Source organism: Somniosus microcephalus, chromosome 8 (assembly GCF_052327205.1).
Source record: "Somniosus microcephalus isolate GS21.2 chromosome 8, FLI_Smic_1.0, whole genome shotgun sequence".
Classification (NCBI taxonomy): domain Eukaryota; kingdom Metazoa; phylum Chordata; class Chondrichthyes; order Squaliformes; family Somniosidae; genus Somniosus; species Somniosus microcephalus.
In genome coordinates this window covers 167,490,743-167,509,242 of record NC_140994.1, presented here as the reverse complement: position 1 = coordinate 167,509,242, position 18,500 = coordinate 167,490,743, and the positions used below count along the sequence as shown (strand labels likewise).

Genomic DNA, 18,500 nt, shown 5'->3' with positions numbered 1-18,500 from the left:
AGGAAAAGTTGTTCAACCATGGGACAAGATAGCTGAAGTCTCTGCAACGGAAGATGGAATGGAGAGTGACATGCAGAGGAGGCCAGAGTTGGAAGAGCCAAGAGCACACCCTGGCATGTAGGGCTGGAGGAGGTTGTAGAGATGGGGTTGGGCGGGGGTCGGGGGAGGGGTGGGGTTTAAGACAGAGACATTTGCAGATGAGGATAATTAATTCAATACCCGAGGGCAGAGATCCAATAGAGGTTGACAAGAACAACAGTAACATGTGCAGGATACAATGCTGAGTAGTTGGTGATTTTATAGGATGGAATTCAGGAGAGCGGCGAGGAGAATGTTGGGAGAATCAAGCATGAAGATGAAGCAGAGGGTTTCAGTAACTTTGAACATGGGGTAAGGACAGAGGAGAGTGATGTGGACATGGAAATAAATCATTTTGGTGATGGATAAAAGATGTGGTTTAAAGTTGAACTCAAAGTCACAAATGATACTATGGTTGTGTGTCATCGGGTTAAACTTGGGAGACCAGCTAGGGAAGAGGATGGAATCGAGGGCTAGGGTGCATATGTTGGAGGGATCCAAACAGGATGGCCTCAGTTATACTGACATTAAGCTGGAGAAAGGTTTTGCTCATCCAGAACTTGATATGCAGCAAACAGTTGGACAGCCAGTGCTGGTGGTAGTGACAGTGAGGTAGAATTGGGTGCCATCTACATACATGTAAAAGTGGAACTGATCTGCCCCTTGACATCATCAGTGCATAACACCAATGTGGGAATTTTGGGGCACTCCCGAGCTGGCCTTGCTGGGGATGGGGCAGGAGGAGAAGCCATTGCTTGAAATACGCTGACTATGTTGGAACAGGTAGCAATGCAACTAAGTAAGGGTAGCGCCACAAATGTAGACCGTGGAAAAGGACGGAGCGGTTGTCCATATTGAAAACCACAGAGATGGAGGACACGGGGTTAGCATGCCATGATCACAGTCACAAAGGATATCATTGGTGATGTTGACCTGAGTGGTCAAGGTGCTGCTGCATGGGGGAAAACTAAACTGAAAGGATTCAAACAGAGTAATGTAAGAGCATAGAATTAGTTGGTAACGATACACGCAAGGCCTCCATAAACTTGAGCTCATCCAAAACTCTACCGCCTGTATCCTAATTTGCACCAAGTCTTGTTCACGATCACCCCTGTGCTTGCTGACCTACACTGGCTCCTGGTCTGACTGTCTCAATTTTAAAATTCTCATCCTCATATTCAAATCCCTCCATGCCCTCGCCCCCCCTCCCTATCACTGTAACCTCCTACAATCCCTCCAATTCTGGCCCCTTGCGCATCCCCAATTTCTTTCGCTCTACCATTGGCGGCCATGCCTTCAACTGTCTTGGCCCTAAGCTCTGGAATTCCCTCCCTAAACCTCTTCTTTAAGTCGCTTCTATAAACCTAATTGTTTGACCAAGCTTTTGGTCACCTAGTATCTCTATGTGGCTGTGTCAAATTTTGTCTGATAACTCACCCTTGAAGTGCCTTGGGATGTTTTACTATGTTACTACAGGTGCTATATAAATGCAAGTTAGAAACTAAAGATTGGATTCATAGTTGGGGAAAACAAAGGTCAAGATTAGGTTTAGGAGGGGTTGGTCGACAATTTTGAAAGGTTGAGGGACGGAATCTGAAGAAAGGGAGCTGTTGACTATGTTGCTGCTTGTTCTCAGGATGGTGCCTTCTCTGCAGGACTTTGATGCTAAGATTTAATGCAATGTGTGGGACACCTCCATCTAAGATAATTCTGGTTCCATCCGAGCTCCCTGAAAAACACCTTGTACAGCTCTGAACTTCAAATTTAAAAATATGTTCTACATACAGTGGTTGCAGTGATCTAATGATGCACAAAAGTTACAATATTATGCATTGCAAATGTAGTTAGACTTCTGGATTTTTTCCCCTTTTTAAAAATTGATGTCATTCTTTCAAATTTCCAGTTTTTCTGAGTTGAGTTTTTATATAGTAACCGGCAAAGCATTAACAGAGCACACTCTATCTGGAGAAATCTGCAAGCAGCTTCACTGGTTTTCTCACGAGCTGGTGGTATGACAGCCAGGTTACAACAAGCTGGTTTAGACTGCTTTAGGAAGAGTCTAAACTGCTTATCCTGTCCTTCACAAACATTAATTAATGCAAAACTGGGAAGCAGTCCAGTTCCAAAGGACAATATAAATGGGGCTTAAATTGCCAGCATAGCTGGATTTGTGCTATGGTGTGGGAACTGGTTTCTTCCTTTTGACACCATGGAAGTTGAATATTATAGACAAAAATTAGATAATAGAAATTCATCTTGATCTGACCTGGTAATTTATAAGTTTTGGAGTCCCGCCCCCACTCACCCCCCCCCCCCCCCCCCCCCTCACCAAATGGCTGAGCTGTATCTTGTCTGGCACTGAACAGTACAGATTGGATGCTCCGACTGATACATTGGGCCATAATTTGCTGTAGGAGTGAATCTAACTGCGTCTGCAGTTCTTCGACTTGCCCTTGCAAGTTTAGATTTATAATTTTTTTTACATGGCAAGTTGCTGAAAGTGGGAGCTGATAACGTCGCAGTGAGGGAAATGGCACCTGAGACCAGGCAAGCAACTGTGTATCATCTTAACCAATCAGATTGAAGGATTGTGAAATTAGCAACACAAGGACTGAGAAGGAAATGTGAATTCGAGTGGGTAAATTCAATTCCAATTCAGGTACAGAAAGAGAAACAAAGAGAGGGTAAGAAAGATTGGATTAAGAGAGAGAGAAAAAAGAGGCGGGAAGGAAACGTTTTAAGTTTACATTTTAAAAATCTCCAACAATTAAAATCTGAAGGAATGCGATTCCACACTTGTAATAGTTAATTTTCACTTCCAAAGAGGTTGACTGGTAGTAATTAACACTTATCGTGTCGTTAAAAGGGTACTTAGACTAAAATAGCCCAGACTTAACTTTCTGTGGCAAGTTTAGTTCGGAACTACCGTGCGAATACAGCAACTTTGCCATTCAATGCATTTCAATGATGAGTCAGACAGCAAGATGTTTTTGCTAAGCAGAGCGGCACAACTCCGACAGCAACTTTTGGATTTCTGTATTTAACCACCATCTGCCCTCTTCTGAAGTTGCTGTAGCATTTGCCCATAAATAACAGCGAGGGCCATTAGCCTCACCATTATTTTGACAGCAAATTATGGACCGTTATCTCTGCTGAGGTAGCCAATTATAGTGGGGTACCATAATTACCTCAGTGCACCTAAGCTGAGGAGGAGAAAACTGTTTGCTCCTGTTTGCTATTTACTGACTCCTGCTGGGTGTGGATGTCTGAGGGCTCAATCGTTCAGTAGTGACCCTGCCACACTTGGATAGACCGAGGAAGCTCACAAAAAGAAAATACTGCAGATGCTGGAAATCTGAAATAAAAACAGAAAATGCTGGAGATACTCAGCAGGTCAGGCAGCATCTGTGAACACAGAGAAACAGAGTTAACGTTTCAGGTCAATGATCTTTCGTCAGAACTGGAAAAAAGCAGGAAATGGAACAGATTTCTAAGCAAGTGTAGGGGCTAAGGGGAGGGGGTGTTTGGGGTGCTAGAGGAGTGGACTAGGGTGTCGTGGAGGGAGCAGTCCCTACAGAATGCTGAAAGGGGAGGTGAGGGGAAGATGCGTTTGGTGGTGGGATCACGCTGGAGGTGGCGGAAATGGCGGAGGATGATCCATTGAATGTGGAGGCTGGTGGGGTGAAAGGTGAGGACAAGGGGAACTCTGTCGTGTTTCCATGAGGGAGGGGCAGGGGCGAGGGCAGAAGTGCGGGAGACAGAACGGACATGGTCAAGGGCCGTGTCAACCACTGTAGAGGGGAATCCTCGGTTGAGGAAAAAGGAAGACTTGTCAGGAGCACTGGTATGGAAGGTGACATCGTCCGAGCAGATGCGACGGAGAAACTAGGAGAATGGAATAGAGTCCTTATAGGAGGCGGGGTGGGAGGAAGTGTAGTCCAGGTAGCTGTGGGAGTCAGTGGGCTTGTAGTGAATGTTTGTCAATAACCTATCCCTAGAGATGGAGACGGAGAAGTCGAGGAAGGGAAGAGTCGGAGATAGACCATGTGAAGGTGAGTGAAGGATGGAAATTGGGAGCAAAGTGAATGACATTATCTGGTTCAGGGCGAGAGCAGGAAACGGCACCGATACAGTCATCAACGTACTGGAAAAAGAGGTGAGGGGGGGGACCCAAGTAGGACTGGAACAAAGAGTGTTCCACATATCCCATGAAAAGGCAGGCATAGCTAGGACCCATGCGGGTTCCCATAGCAACACCTTTGATTTGGAGGAAGTGAGTGGAGTCAAAGGCGAAGTTGTTCAATGTGAGAACAAGTTCAGCCACGCGGAGGAGGGTGGTGGTGGATGGGGACTGATTGGGCCTCTGTTCAAGGAAGAAGCGGCGTGCTCTCAGGCCAACCTGGTGGGGGATGGCGGTATAGAGGGATTAAAAGGGCTTAAAAATCTGTTTGTTTTTTTTTCCAGTTCTGACGAAAGGTCATCGACCTGTAACGTTAACTCTGTTTCTCTCTTCACAAATGCTGCCTGACCTGCTGAGTTTCTCCAGCATTTTCTGTTTTTATTTCACTTAAGATATTGATGGGCTTCCGGCACCTGTGGAACTGTACTGAAGTTTGTGACTCATGCCGGAGAGGAGGGTTAAGGGGAAACTCTGGAGTCATTTTATGCATTTGCTGACCAGCTTGTTGATGATGTGAAGCAGATGGTCAAACATAGACATATAATTAGTGTTGCTCTATTACAGGAGATTTGCTTAAAAAGTCGGTTAACCTTTGCTGAGTGAAACTGGCAGCACTAAATTAAAATTGGTTATAAAATTGAGGGAACAGTTTAACGTTTATTAATGCTAGATGTTGTATCATAATGAAAAAATACTAAGTACTGTAGTATCTTTTTGCCACTGAGGTTTTCAGTGTTTATTTTTGCCTAATTTTGAATTTTCTGGCATTTTATATTCTGGTAATGTCTAGCAAAAATCAGTAAATATTTTAACTTTACTCACTTCCCTGAACCAGCTGTCTACAACCCACAATAATTGACAGCCATTGATTCTGGTGATTACAAGTACAGGAAACTTTCTGGTATCCGGCACTGACGGGACCGAGCTGGTGCCGTACCATCAAAACTGCTGTAGAAACCAGCGCTAATGTTAAAACATACGGAGCTTTTGAGCTCCGTGTGAATCAACAAACCCTAACAGCTTCAAAACAGTTGGCTGCAGCTTAAAAGCGTCTCTGTAGCTAAGCAACAGCTTCAGCTAGACCTTGCAGAGCCTGACTGGAAAAAAAAAGCAACGAGAAGTAAAAAAACTTATAGGAAACGGCGCCTGAATTTTGCCGGTAGATAGAGCTTTCCGGACATTTAACCTCCGGTTAAACAAAAGTTTCCTGTACTGGGATCAAAAGCAAATAACTCTGCCATGCAGTTATATGTATGTTTTATCCTCTTCTAAAAGAGAATGTAATGAGAGGGAAGAAGACAAATCCTTTAATATCTATGTTGACAAAAAAAATACTGGAAAAGAAGACTGCTTTGTGAACCCATAGTTCAAAATTGGGACTGAAATTTAACTTTGTTTAAAACTTCTTGGCACTAATAGTTTTGTGATATGAAATTCCTGACCTGGAAAAATGGCATGCTGTCAGTTAGTGTCGATCAGAAGGGTGAATGAACTGCCTTTCTTGGGCCTTGCACAGTTATCTCATCTGGCATGAGGGTAGAGTAGTGTTCAAACTGCATCCAAGTTCCTTGCATGAAATGGTGTCTGAATGCCATCTGGCTCAAATCACCATTTTGTCTCTGCTCTGTTCCACATGAATATGAAATGGAGTGCAAGAAGGCCATTCTTTTGCTATGCAAATTTTATTGGATCAAAATCTACTCAGTTTGTATCTCGGGGAAGAAAAATTTTGGTTACGGAAGAAGCGTTTTTTGATCAAATGGTAAACCAGTTGGGAAGCAGTCTATTATTAAATATTTTGATTAGTGGACCCACAGTCTAAACTAACATTATTCAATGAATCAGGTACACCATGCCACAACAAGTCTTTCTTATCTATCCCTATTTCACCTGCTATTTTGGTAATGACTACCAGTTACTCATTCTAACTAAATGTAACATGATACTCTTAGAGCTGTCTATTTTGTCTAAGAGTTAAGTTTAAATACCTGTAGATTAATTTTGATGATTAGAAAGAGTAAATGTTTTAACTATTCTACCACTAGTCAGTTCTCTGTAGGGTGCCTTCTATATTTAAATTCTCTTTCTTCCCCCATACATGACCTTCCCCACCATCTGCCTCAATCCTTTGTTCTGGATGTTTATTTGCAAAATGTCTTACATAAAATTCCCATTAGAAGTACATTTCCCTTTTTCTAATTTTCTTTTCTAGTTTTTGTATTTTAGGCAGTCTTATTTTCCTTGCTAACTTTCTTTTTCAACCCCTTATGTAAGCATGAGCAACTGAAGGAAGAGAAAACGTCAGGCCAATGCTTTAGAAACAGGCCAACACAAAAGTGCTATTCTTGGTCACAGGAACTAGATTCTAATTATAGTAACCAGTAGAAGCCCTCCCCCTTACCCAAAACAACTGGATTCTGTCACAGTATTGCTTTCCACATCTAGTTTTGCAGCTCTTAACAAATCTGAAGTAGCATTTGAGCAGAGCATTGAAATTGGGAAAATTTCACTTTTACACAGCTACCTGAAGTGCATCATCAGGTTTTAAATGGAAAGTTCTAAATTAGGAGGACTGTCAGAGCAAGCAATAGGTCTTTGCACACAGCTGCTCCTGCCAGCTTAAAAAAACTGTGCACAGAAGTGGTCATAAGACAGTCGGAGCATATCAAATTCTATTTGCAATGAGCAAGCTTGGACTATAGTGACTGTTGAATTCAAGTTTTTGTTGCAGTCACCAATTCTGTTACTAGAATGCCGATTTGTTTCACAAAATAGTTTGCATAGTTTAAACATTTGATCACGCTGAAAACTCAAATTTGCTATTTCAATTTTTTTACAATCTTGGAATAGCAACTGAAATAGTTGATTTTAAAACTGTTGAGAAAAGTGTTATTTCGGTTAATGTTTGTTTTAATGGTATTTGTAATCTATTATTTAATTGAAAGTATGGGTGACACTTAGAAGCACAAGAGAGGGTTTTCTGCCATTAACTAGCATATAGAAATGTAGTGCCCACTGGAAAAAGGTCAACATTTCAATCAAACCTATGATTTTAAATGTTGTACTGCTTTGTGGTAACAATGGCACTGGATTTAGTGGCATGCTAGTGATGACCCCGAGATCTGTAGTGACTACATAATTGTTCCAACCTGCCTTTAATTGTCTGAAGTGTGCCATGGAGTAGCTTGATATAGACTGATTTCTCTCTACATTATTCATACAAATATTGTCAAAGTACTGTAGTCTGGTGCAATGTACTTTGTGCCCAAAAAAATCAAAATAGAATTAATTACATTATTTTATGTCTGTAACTGTCATGCAGTGAATACTATATTGACCTTTCTCCAGGGAAGGAAAGGGCAAAATAAATGTATGCAAAATAAAAACCCACATGTTTACAGTTGAACATTGAGAGTTTTTGTTCTTAGTTTGTGTAAGACAGGACAGTTTACACTAATGTCCTTCAAGTGTGTCTATGACTCTGCTGCAGACCTTTGTACTCCAATTGCAAGCATGGATAATAAAAATAATTTTGAATTATGAAATTACTATATGATTGTACCTTTTTGAAGTTATAGTCTTCCATTTTGATAATGTAAATTTCCTGTCAGCTATTTTTTGTTTATTCAAATATAATGTACTATATCACTTATGAGTACAGTCTGTAGTTTTCCAAAGTGGGCACTAGATGTTTATAGTTGACATCTCTTTCCATTTTTATTTAGTATTTGGCAAAAATAGTGGAGCAACTTTCCCTTTCACTTCTGTTTCCTTCTGTTTTAAAGCCAGCTTGGTTTACTTAAAAATTTTGCATTTTGACTTCAAAGACGAAAGGCTTCTCTTTACGCTGTTCTTGTACTTGCTCACTTTGTGCTAAATGTGGGTGTAGCATTGCCTCCTGCCAAAGTCTGACTGGAAACTAAAGATAAACTTTGTGCAGTATCACAGATCTCATGATCGATTGAAACATCATACTGCAATGTGGAAAGTAGGTAGAATCTGTTGGCTAGAGTTGATAAGTTCCTTATCTATGCAAATAAAATGTGAGATATGATGCATGTTTAGTGAATCTCATGTGGCCTTGCTTATGGTTAGTTGGAGGAAATAGTATGTATCTTAGCTGGGTTTGTTGTACCAGGATAAAATGGTGAAGGGGGGGACGCAGATGGACTTGGGCGGCTCGTACCACAACACCACCAATGGTAGGAGGGCTGATTAGCAGGCATTAACAATACCTCTAGGCATGTGTGTGTCTGTAGCTATCTACAGTTTATTTTAAAATGGTTAAAAAAAAATGTCACACTTGTTACAGATATAAAACCATTTTAAAATACTTGATGCTTCTGAGCTGTGGGCTGAAACTGGCCACATTTCAATCTGCAGAGTTCTTTGACCAAGCAACGATTTAAACTTTGATCTCAGCCTATGTTTACTTAACAGCAATCCGACATTGTGGTCTTAAAGGGATACTGCTCCACATTACCAAATTAAATATTATGGATTATATTGTGTGCTTTATAAAATAGCACATTGTCTGACTTACTATGAGCAATCTCATAGAGGAAAGCTGTCTTTCTGCCTTTCTTTCTCTGTCTCTAACTGTCTGTGTGGAGTTTGCACATTCTCCCCGTGTTTGCGTGGGTTTCCTCCGGGTGCTCCGGTTTCCTCCCACAGTCCAAAGATGTGCGGGTTAGGTTGATTGGCCATGATAAAAATTGACCCTTAGTGTTAGGGGGAATTAAATACGCGGGGTTACGGGGGTAGGGCTTGGGTGGGATGGCTGTCGGTGTAGGGACCGGGTGCTAGGGTTTGGATGATCAGCCATGATCTCGTTGAATGGCGGAGCAGGCTCGAAGGGCCGAATGGCCTACTCCTGCTCCTAGTTTCTATGTTTCTTGCATGAATTACCTATAAGTGAAATGTGTACTTCCAGTAATGCTCTTTCTGTCATACATTGCTGAACACGCATATCAAAAGCAAGGAAAGCGGTAGCTAGAAATCTAACAATTTAAAAACTATTATGGATTTATGGAAAACAACCCATGCTAAATAGGCAATCAGAAGAACCTACAAATAAAGGAGAATGTAAGCCATTCAAGTTGCTCAAAATTCCAGTTTCATCCACCATTTTTTCTCATTGTTATCTCCAAAGTAGAAACATCAATGAAATCCTAATTGTAATATGATTAACTTTATCTGTAGAATAGTTTTGTCTTTAAATGCTTTCATTTAATGTTTTTACTTCATGGCCTCATCCTGTCCCAAAGGCCTTGGCTTTGACCAAATATTATCCCCCAGAATAGTTGGAGGGTTACCAACTACGCTCATACAATCTGAGTATGAGCCGTGTGCAGAACTTCCCAACATGCTTCAGCCGGTATCTCCTTGGATTTTCCAAGTACAAGCATTATCTCCTCATTCTGTGACCTTGTTTAAAAATAATTTGGAAAAATCACCTGAAGAATTTTTAAGCACTAAATTCAGGTAATCGTTCACATCTAAGTTGATTAAATTTTACTTTCAGGCCCAGGAGTTACTGCCACTGCTGTCCTCATCCAGCTCATCTCAAATTGCCAGAACCTTATTCTTGCTCACTCTAACTCACCTGTTAGAAATGCCATTGGAGATCATCTAACCTGTTTTTCTCTCCTTCCACCTTCTTGCCCCTCTCTTCCTCCCCCTGGGCCCCCCACACCTGTTATATTTATGGCTGACTACTCCATGTCCCTGACTACCTGTGAGCAGCACAATGAAAGATCTTCTAATTTGGGTGGGGATGGGGCATGTTATATTTTCTTGCTTATAGCGGCAAAATTATCAGGAAAGTTAAGAAGGTAATGGGCAGTTTGGCTTCTTTAATGGGCCGGATTTTGCGGTCAGCGGCGAACAAACAATGCTAGCCATTCATTACACTTGCACTTGCTCTCAGACTTTCTATGGGGTTTTGCAGTAGAACTTGCTGTGATTAGAAATCCCATTTTAGCACAGCACCCTCTACAGGGGATCTGGGACCTGTGTGATTGAACAATTCTTAAATAGGCACGCAGAGTCTAAACCATGAAGTGTAAGTTAGAATATTTAATTCAATGACAAATCATGTACAGAAAGCAAAAGAAAGATGGGATTAAGAAAGATAAAAGAAACAGAAAAAGTTTTTAAAAAATTAATACTTTATTTAAAAAAAAACTCCAACAATAATTAAAATCTAAAGGAATGAGACTTCACACTTGTAAAAGTTAATTTTCAGTGGCAGAGAGTTTGTTTGGTAGTAATTAAGGCTTATCACACCATTAAAAATGACTTACACTGGATAATTTACTAACAGGACAACCCCTAACTTTTTCGGCCATGTTTAATCTGTATGTATCACATAAGTGCAGCAACTTCACTCCATTCCATGTATTTCAATGGCGAGTCTCTTGGCAAACTATTATAGCAAAGTTTCTGGAGGAACTGGGCAACTCGGACAGCAACTTCCTGATTTCCACATTTAACTGCACATGTGCGGTCCTGTCTGATATACATTTTAATAACGTTGAGTGCTAATAGCCTCACCATTATTTTTACAGCAAAATCCGGGCCAATGAGTTGAGAACACCTTGGATATTTATATTAAGCTGACAAAACAGAGTTCATCAGTGATGTATTGCAGGAATCCCAAAATACAATACCTCACTTATGCCAATGTTAAAACATGGCTTATGCCAACCTGCAAAATGTCATCCTCCTGTTATGGGATTTTTTTTTCCACTACAACTGTAATTCGTTTTCTCTTGCCATTTTAATTTAGTTTTTTTTAAATTGGGCAAACTTTAGTGAAGGTAGAAAGTTGCATATGTACCAATAAAAGCATTACAGAAAGTACAGATGGCCAATAAGTTTCTCCACTGAGTCGGAAGGAAGGGTCAACTTTGATTTATTTTCCCCAACCACCACCACACTCCCCTTTTTCCTGTTTTGTGTCACAATGCTCTGGGAAATATCAGTAAGCTAAATCGATTGATCAGAGTCAACACCTTAAGAACCCTGGGATGAGAGTTGGTCAAAGCCAGGAACAATGGCCTGGATTTTGCGGTCAGCGGTGAACGAACAGCACTCACCGTTCATTACATTTACACTTGCCCACGGAATTTCTGTGGGCTTTTATACAGCAACTTGCGGTTAGCAGACCGTCAAAGCCCTCTGCAGGGGATCTGGGACCTGTGTGAACAAGGCAAGCAACTGCTTGTATCCTCAACCAATCGGATTGAGGAACCCTTGCGGAGGCATGCAAAATATAAACCAGGAAGTGCAAGTTAGAATATTTAATTCAATGTAAAATCATGTACAGAAAGTGAAATAAAGAGACAAAGAAAGATGGGATAAAGAGAGAGAGATAAAAGAGAGAGAAAAAGTTTAAATTTTTTTTATTACATTTAAAAAAATCTCCAACAATAATTAAAATCTGAAGGAATGAGACTCCACATTGTGCCAAAGAGGTTGTTTGGCAGTAATTAAGACAATCATTCTGTTAAAAATTCACTTACACTTGAATGGACAAGCCCTAACTTTTTCTGACGTATCTAGTGGGTAAGTACCGCAACTTCATGCCCTTTGTGTCTGAATGCCAAGACTCCCACCAAGGTACTGGTGTGTAGCGCAGCTTCTGGAGGAGCAGAGCAACTCGGATAGCAACTTTTGTGATTTCCGTGTTTAACTGCGCTGTGTCCGATTTACTCCTTAATAACAAGTGAGTGCTGATAGCCACACCGTTATTCTTGCTGCAAAATCTGGGCCAATATCTACCTTGAGCTTCTGCACCTTCCCCAATATGTACTACTTAGTGATTTTAAAGGTTTCTCACCTAATGCAGTATTAATTTAATTCTTGGGGGCATTTCACCCCTAATTTCATTTGTGAATACAGTTACAAAATAGTGGTTTAGTATTTCAGCAACTTTCCTATCCTTGGTCATCACCTTTGTGTTATAACTCCGAGTGGCCTAATGTCTCGATGTACCCTTTGTTTGCTTCTGATCTGTTTGAAGAAGTCTTTGTTGTTATTTTACAGGTATATTTTTCTCATTCACTCTTGGGGTCTCTTTAATTTCTTTATTTCTCAGTCTGTTTTAATTGATTTTCCTACTCTGTTCCTTTTATTGACATTTCAAGTTTTGAATGCTTTCCATAACTTTGGTTGTCCGTGCTGGTTTTGTTTTATTTTGTCCATGCTGCACGCCCGGCATAAATTGATTTTTGGATCTTAAATAAAATTCCTTTAAAACTTTTAATAGATTTTCTTGTCTTATTATTCTTTTACATATGTTCTATTACTTGCGATTTGCGTGCAAACCCAGCTTACAGCATCTCGAACCACTGCTTTAAACTATTTGCTTCCAGAAATAATCATGCATTACATTGAAGAGCTCAGCATTCTTACACTTGAAGTTCCTAGTTTCTGTTGAGCTGGTTGACATCCCTCCATCAGTACTACCTTCCTTTTCTTTCTCATCCCCTTTGAAAGTCAACATTAGGTAATGAGTTGTTTGTATTTTGGCCTGGCAATTCATAGCAAACCATGAAAGTTGTGACCTTTTTCTTATTGGCCACATCTAACTACAGAATTTCACATGATGACTTTCCCTGTGATTGACTGCTTTCATCTCCCAATGTCCCTCACATAAAAGGCAACATCTCCAGCCCTTGTTTCCTAAACCCCAATCTTTCCTGAATGCCCCGAGTCCTTGTAACTTATATTAATTTCTATCATCCTAGTGATGGCAGGTATTTTTATGTTTTGTTCATACTGTATTTCTAATTTTACAGAATTACTTAGCTAAGATGAAAATATTAGCTGACAGTACACAAAATAATATATAGGGAGTCATTTTCCAAGTACATGCTGATGGCCAATTTGTTGCCTGTCGCCAATGCATATCATAAATCGTGCATCCAATATTTTATGTTGTGTTCTGGCGGTGGACAAAATTTCCTGCTGTTGACGCATACTTGGAAAATGATTGTTCCCTCCACATCTGCAATATACTGCAAACCAAGGTTCAACCAGACTCATGGTGTGAGCTGATCACATTACTGCTTGAGACACAGCATAGTATGGTGCTCTGATTAATGTACAAAAAATTGTAATAAATTGCTGTTTGTATATTTTTACCGCAAATGGGGTGATGGAGGAAATGGTAATTTATCACATGATTTCATAAGCATTGATTTCAGGGTGTGTATCAGAATATTAGACTACCTGTATATTACAATAGTTTTAATATTACTGTAAGGGTAAATTACAATTTGCCACAAAACTGTTTGTAATATATTGGCTGATTTCTCTTGTCTTTTGCATTTTGTTGCAGTGGCTTTGGGTCGCAATCAGCCCCTGAAAAAAGAAAAACCAAAATGGAAGAGTGATTACCCAATGACAGATGGACAGTTACGTAGTAAGAGAGATGAATTTTGGGACACGGCGCCTGCTTTTGAAGGCCGAAAGGAGATTTGGGATGCTCTCAAAGCTGCAGCACATGCTTTTGAAAGTAATGATCATGAACTCGCCCAGGCAATCATTGATGGTGCCAGTATAACATTGCCACATGGTAGGTTGTTTTGTACTGTATATGTTGCACTTCATTTTACTTGATTCTGGCTTGGAATTGGCTCCAATCTGAGATACTGTTCAGATGATATCATGTCATTGTACACATTGACTGGTAAATTGTCTACTAAATCCTGGAGCTTCCTAATGAAAGTACTGTGTAATACGGTGTCATATGGCATTTTCTACGTGGTTTAAAATATACTAGTCTGAATTGTGTGGTTAAAATGGCACTGCAGTATTAGTAGCCAGTCGATTTAAGATGTTTTATTATTTTAATAAAAGCGTTACTCTATTAAGAATAAATGGGCTAACATCTTTATTAAAATAATAGATAAAGCAATTTCACATTGAGTTTGTTAATGTTGCACAGTGCAATTTTAACCCTATAGCCACCTCATAAGGCATCTTTGGGTAGCAGAATTAATATTGTGTAGTATTCTACCAGGTTTGAATCAGTTATGATCTTGGTCAAAATAGTTGTGTTTTGCACTGAAGTGTAATAATATGGGGGGAATTTTCCCAGCCCTGGGGAGGCGGGACTGCCGGGAAAATGGCAGAAACTGGAAGCAGGTACCGAACCCGCTCCCAACCTGCCTCCGTGCCATCTTCCTGGGAGGCGGGACCCCGACTCACGCAGGGATCCGTCTCCTTGAAGCAGGAAGGGGATTACAGCCAATTAACTGCCTGTTAACAGGGCGGACTTAACGAGGTCAATCAAGGGAAAATAGCGTGGGTTGGCCGGACGTCGTTGGGGGCGGGACTGAAACCCGACAACCAGCAGTCCCGCCCCCAAAGTGCCTTCATTCAGAAAATCCAGCCCTATGAGTTCTCTGACAACTTGGATGTGTTTTGGTGATTGTAATGTGCTCTAACTCTCAAAACATATATTTACTGTATGTAACATCTTACAGTAATTCAGAATTTGATTTGACAGTTTGGTACAAAAATACAGGTCTAATAAATACGTTATAGAATTCTGAATTCTTTGCCGTTGTCTTTATAGATAGAATTAGAAATTTACGGGTTTAATATCTACAGGAGCACCCAGTGGACTAAACCCCACATTGCAACCCCCCCGTATCTAATACATTTGAAATCCCCACCCCCCCCTCTACAGTATTGCCAAACCTAAGGCGCCTTCCCCATTGTTAGCAAATGCTGATAGTAGTGATGGGGATGATGGGAGGGTGTTTAGGGAAGAGGATGCCACAGAGTCTCCACTCACACTGTGCTACTGCCAGATCCCCAGGTTTTGTGTTCCCTGCTGTCAAACCCCAAAACTCCTACCCAGTTCTACCAAATGGAAGACACTGGAGGGATAGGTCAGATGGTGTGTAGTGGTGGTCATGGAACAAAGTCCATCCTTACCACCCACCGCTGCCAAATTCTTTCTCTTGCTCTAGCAAGTACTTGACTGAGTGCTCAACGATCATTTGTAAGCTAATCTGGTTTATCCTCCAATTTTTTTATCACACTCTACACTTAAATAGTCAATTGCATGTCTGCTTGTGCATTTCCAGTGGTGCATAATATGTATTTAGACATGGTGCAGTAAATTGAACCTAAATAAGAGTAACTCAACATTCTGTAGTAATTACTGCAATTAAAAGACTAATTTTACCCATGTTGATGAATGTGCGTTCACTCATGAACAAGGCCCAAGCCTTCCACGACCTTGTGGATGATTGTACTGACATCCTGGTTTTGACTGAAACTAGACTCACAGGTGGTGACATCTTGACCCTTATTGAAGCTTCGGCACATTTTCACCACTGGCCCTGCCCAAATTGCTGTGGCGGCAGTGTGACCCTTATTACCAAATCACATCTTGGTCTCTTCCCCCTACTCCTCTAGTACTTCCTCATCTGTTGAGCACCTCATCTTATTTTACCTCTCTCCTTTAAAATCCTCATTGTCTACTGTCCACCAAGCCTAACCCTAAGTTTCTTACCAAGCTTACCTTCCTTCAGCCTCTCTACTGAGTGACTCCTCATCCTTGATAATTGTAATCTTCATCTCCGCTCCCCTTTCCTCTGAATTCACTGACCTCTTCCGTCATATAAACTCTCCTACCTGTACTCATGGCCACCTTGAAAGGATAATTACAAGTCCTAGCCCCTTTAGGCTATCCCAGATCAGGCGTATTCCCCAGGCATTCACCCTCAACTTAAGTTAGAGATAGCCGAATTCCATAAGACGCTTAAATGGGTCTAAAGGTTCAGGCTATCTCTCCCTAAAGGAAAGGAACGACTGAAGATGTTACCGTCCTCCAGATAGTATACTTTTAATAAGCTGAACTAGACTGTAAACTTCCGGATATTATGAGGGTCTGGAATACCCCCCAGAATTCTGCAATTCCTCACAAAAGTGTACAGAATTTGGGTTCGCGAGTTTATACAGATTTACTCTGAGACAATTCTAAAAATATATCGTTTTATTTAAGAGCCGACATTCAGTTAACATCTGTTGAATCAGTCGCAACATTAACAATTCAAAATACAATTAGCTTACATTTCTTATTTCTCAGAGATCCTTATTCTCAAATCTTTACTTCGTTACATTTCTTATTTCTTACTTATTTCTAAATCCAGAGCATCCACCAAAATCAATTACTTTGACTTCCCGAGACTCATAGTTAAAGACTTAGAGATGCCTCTGAAGAGTTGAGAAATGCTTTGCCCATTCAGCGATTTCTGCCTTTCTGTTGAAAAGGTCTATGTTTTATACTCTTTTTACATTGGTTTCTTCTTTGATGTTCTCTGCTGATGTCAGCTACTTGTCTTTATTGATGCCTCTTTCGAATGCTTTCTATTCTTACTGTCAATTCAACTATTCCTTGCATAATTATTTCTCTACCTTTAGGTGTTCCAAAAACAATGACAGCAATGGTTTCTGTTTGATGCCATTCTTATCGAAGATTCTTCATTCAATTCTTAATATTGGCTTTACTGGTTTTTAGCAGACATTGTGACTCTCTACTACTCCAAGTTCAATACAAACACAATGTAATTGCTTGGTGTCTCTATTGAAGTTATATCTTCAAAGTGTCCTTGTTGGTATCATATTTACTATATCTATAAATTAAAGACACTGACCAGAGTGGTTTATGCATTTCTAGCTATCTCAATTGGTTGCATATTTAATCTTGTTTCCTGTCTTCCAAGTTTAACATAAAAACTATTTGACCAGCAGGTGTTTCTTTACTTGATGTCATCTTTTCAAAGGCACATGCCTCTTTTAATGTTTGTGTTTCTGTTTCACGTGTTAGTTCTTAACACCTTAAACTGGGTCTTCTCACTGTGTTGTTTCCAAACGCTAGACCTTTCGGAAGCGCCAGTGGTTTGCTTCAATCTTTCATTGTTTTAGAATTTTTAACTAATCCCCATTTCAAAGCTTGTTTACAACTTTGTTATCAACTGATCTTTATCTCGGAAGCCTGTTCTCTGTTTACAGCCTGTGTCTCCGAGGTTTTACAGCTTGTGTCTCTGAGGCTTTAGATTTTTAACCCCAGTATATCATGTATTAATATTATCAGTATTCTGTTCATATTATGGTGTATCTTTTTGAAACATGGCGTATTCCCTCACAACCTCTCAAATTTGCCATCTCCTGGCCTTTCTACTTCCATGGTCTCTCAGACAACACCATCTCCAACCATTTTCTTGTATCCCTCACTACATACATCCCCGTATCCCTCACTACATACATCCCCATACCCCTTCCAACCCCACTTCCTCTGGAAAAAAAATCTTTCCACCAAATCACTTAGAACTGCACTTTGTAAATCCCAATTATCTAGCCTTCAACTCCAAAAAGTAGGAGGAGTTCATGGACTTTTATCACCTAAGATTGAGACCATTCATTCAATTGCTGCTGCTCCCCCCCCACCACCGCGTTTTCCCTTGTCCACCAAGCCAAACCTCCCCCGCCCTGACCCTCAACCCATGTCTTTCTCCTGTTTCTCTGCTATCTCCCTTCCTGCCTTCTCTGAACCCATCTTGTCCATGAGACCCCCTTTCTGCTTCCTTAACCCCATTCCCACTAAACTGCTAACCACCCAACTTCCCTTCCTGGCCCCCATGTGTGCTGGTGTAAATGATTCCCTCTCATTTGGTACTTAAAAAAAAATTCATTTATGGGATCTGGGCGTCGCTGGCAAGGCCAGCATTTATTGCCCATCCCTAGTTTCCCTTGAGAAGGTGGTGGTGAGCTGCCTTCTTGAGCTGCTGCAGTCCGTATGGTCATGGTACTCCTACAGTGCTGTTAGGTAGGGAGTTCCAGGATTTTGACCCAGCGACGATGAAGGATTGGCGATGTACTTCTAAGTCAGGATGGTGTGTGACTTGGAGGGGAACTTGGAGGTGGTGGTGTTCTCATGCGCCTGCTGCCCTTGTCCTTCTAGAAACATAGAAGATAGGAGCAGGAGTAGGCCACTCGGCCCCTCGAGCCTGCTCCGCCATTCAATGAGATCATGGCTGATCATCCAAATTCAGTACCCTGTCCCTGCTTTCTCCCCATATCCCTTTAGCCGTAAGAAATATATCCAACTCCTTCTTGAATATATTTAATGAATTGGCCTCTACTGCCTTCTGTGGTAGAGAATTCCACAGGTTCACCACTCTCTGGGTGAAGAAATTCCTCCTCATTTCTGTCCTAA

At 40.8% G+C, this 18,500-nt stretch overlaps 1 protein-coding gene across 10 annotated transcripts in view; it reads left to right on the top strand.

Annotated features, from left to right (window-relative positions):
• Window positions 1–18,500, top strand: part of ubtd2 (ubiquitin domain containing 2) — a 93,518-nt gene that overhangs the window by 56,278 nt on the left and 18,740 nt on the right. For all 10 annotated transcript variants that reach the window (XM_085995337.1, XM_085995339.1, XM_085995343.1 and 7 more), the window contains one exon: window positions 13,605–13,841. In XM_085995337.1, coding sequence (XP_085851463.1) covers window positions 13,605–13,841 — 237 coding nt within the window. The remainder of the gene's footprint in view (window positions 1–13,604; window positions 13,842–18,500) is intronic.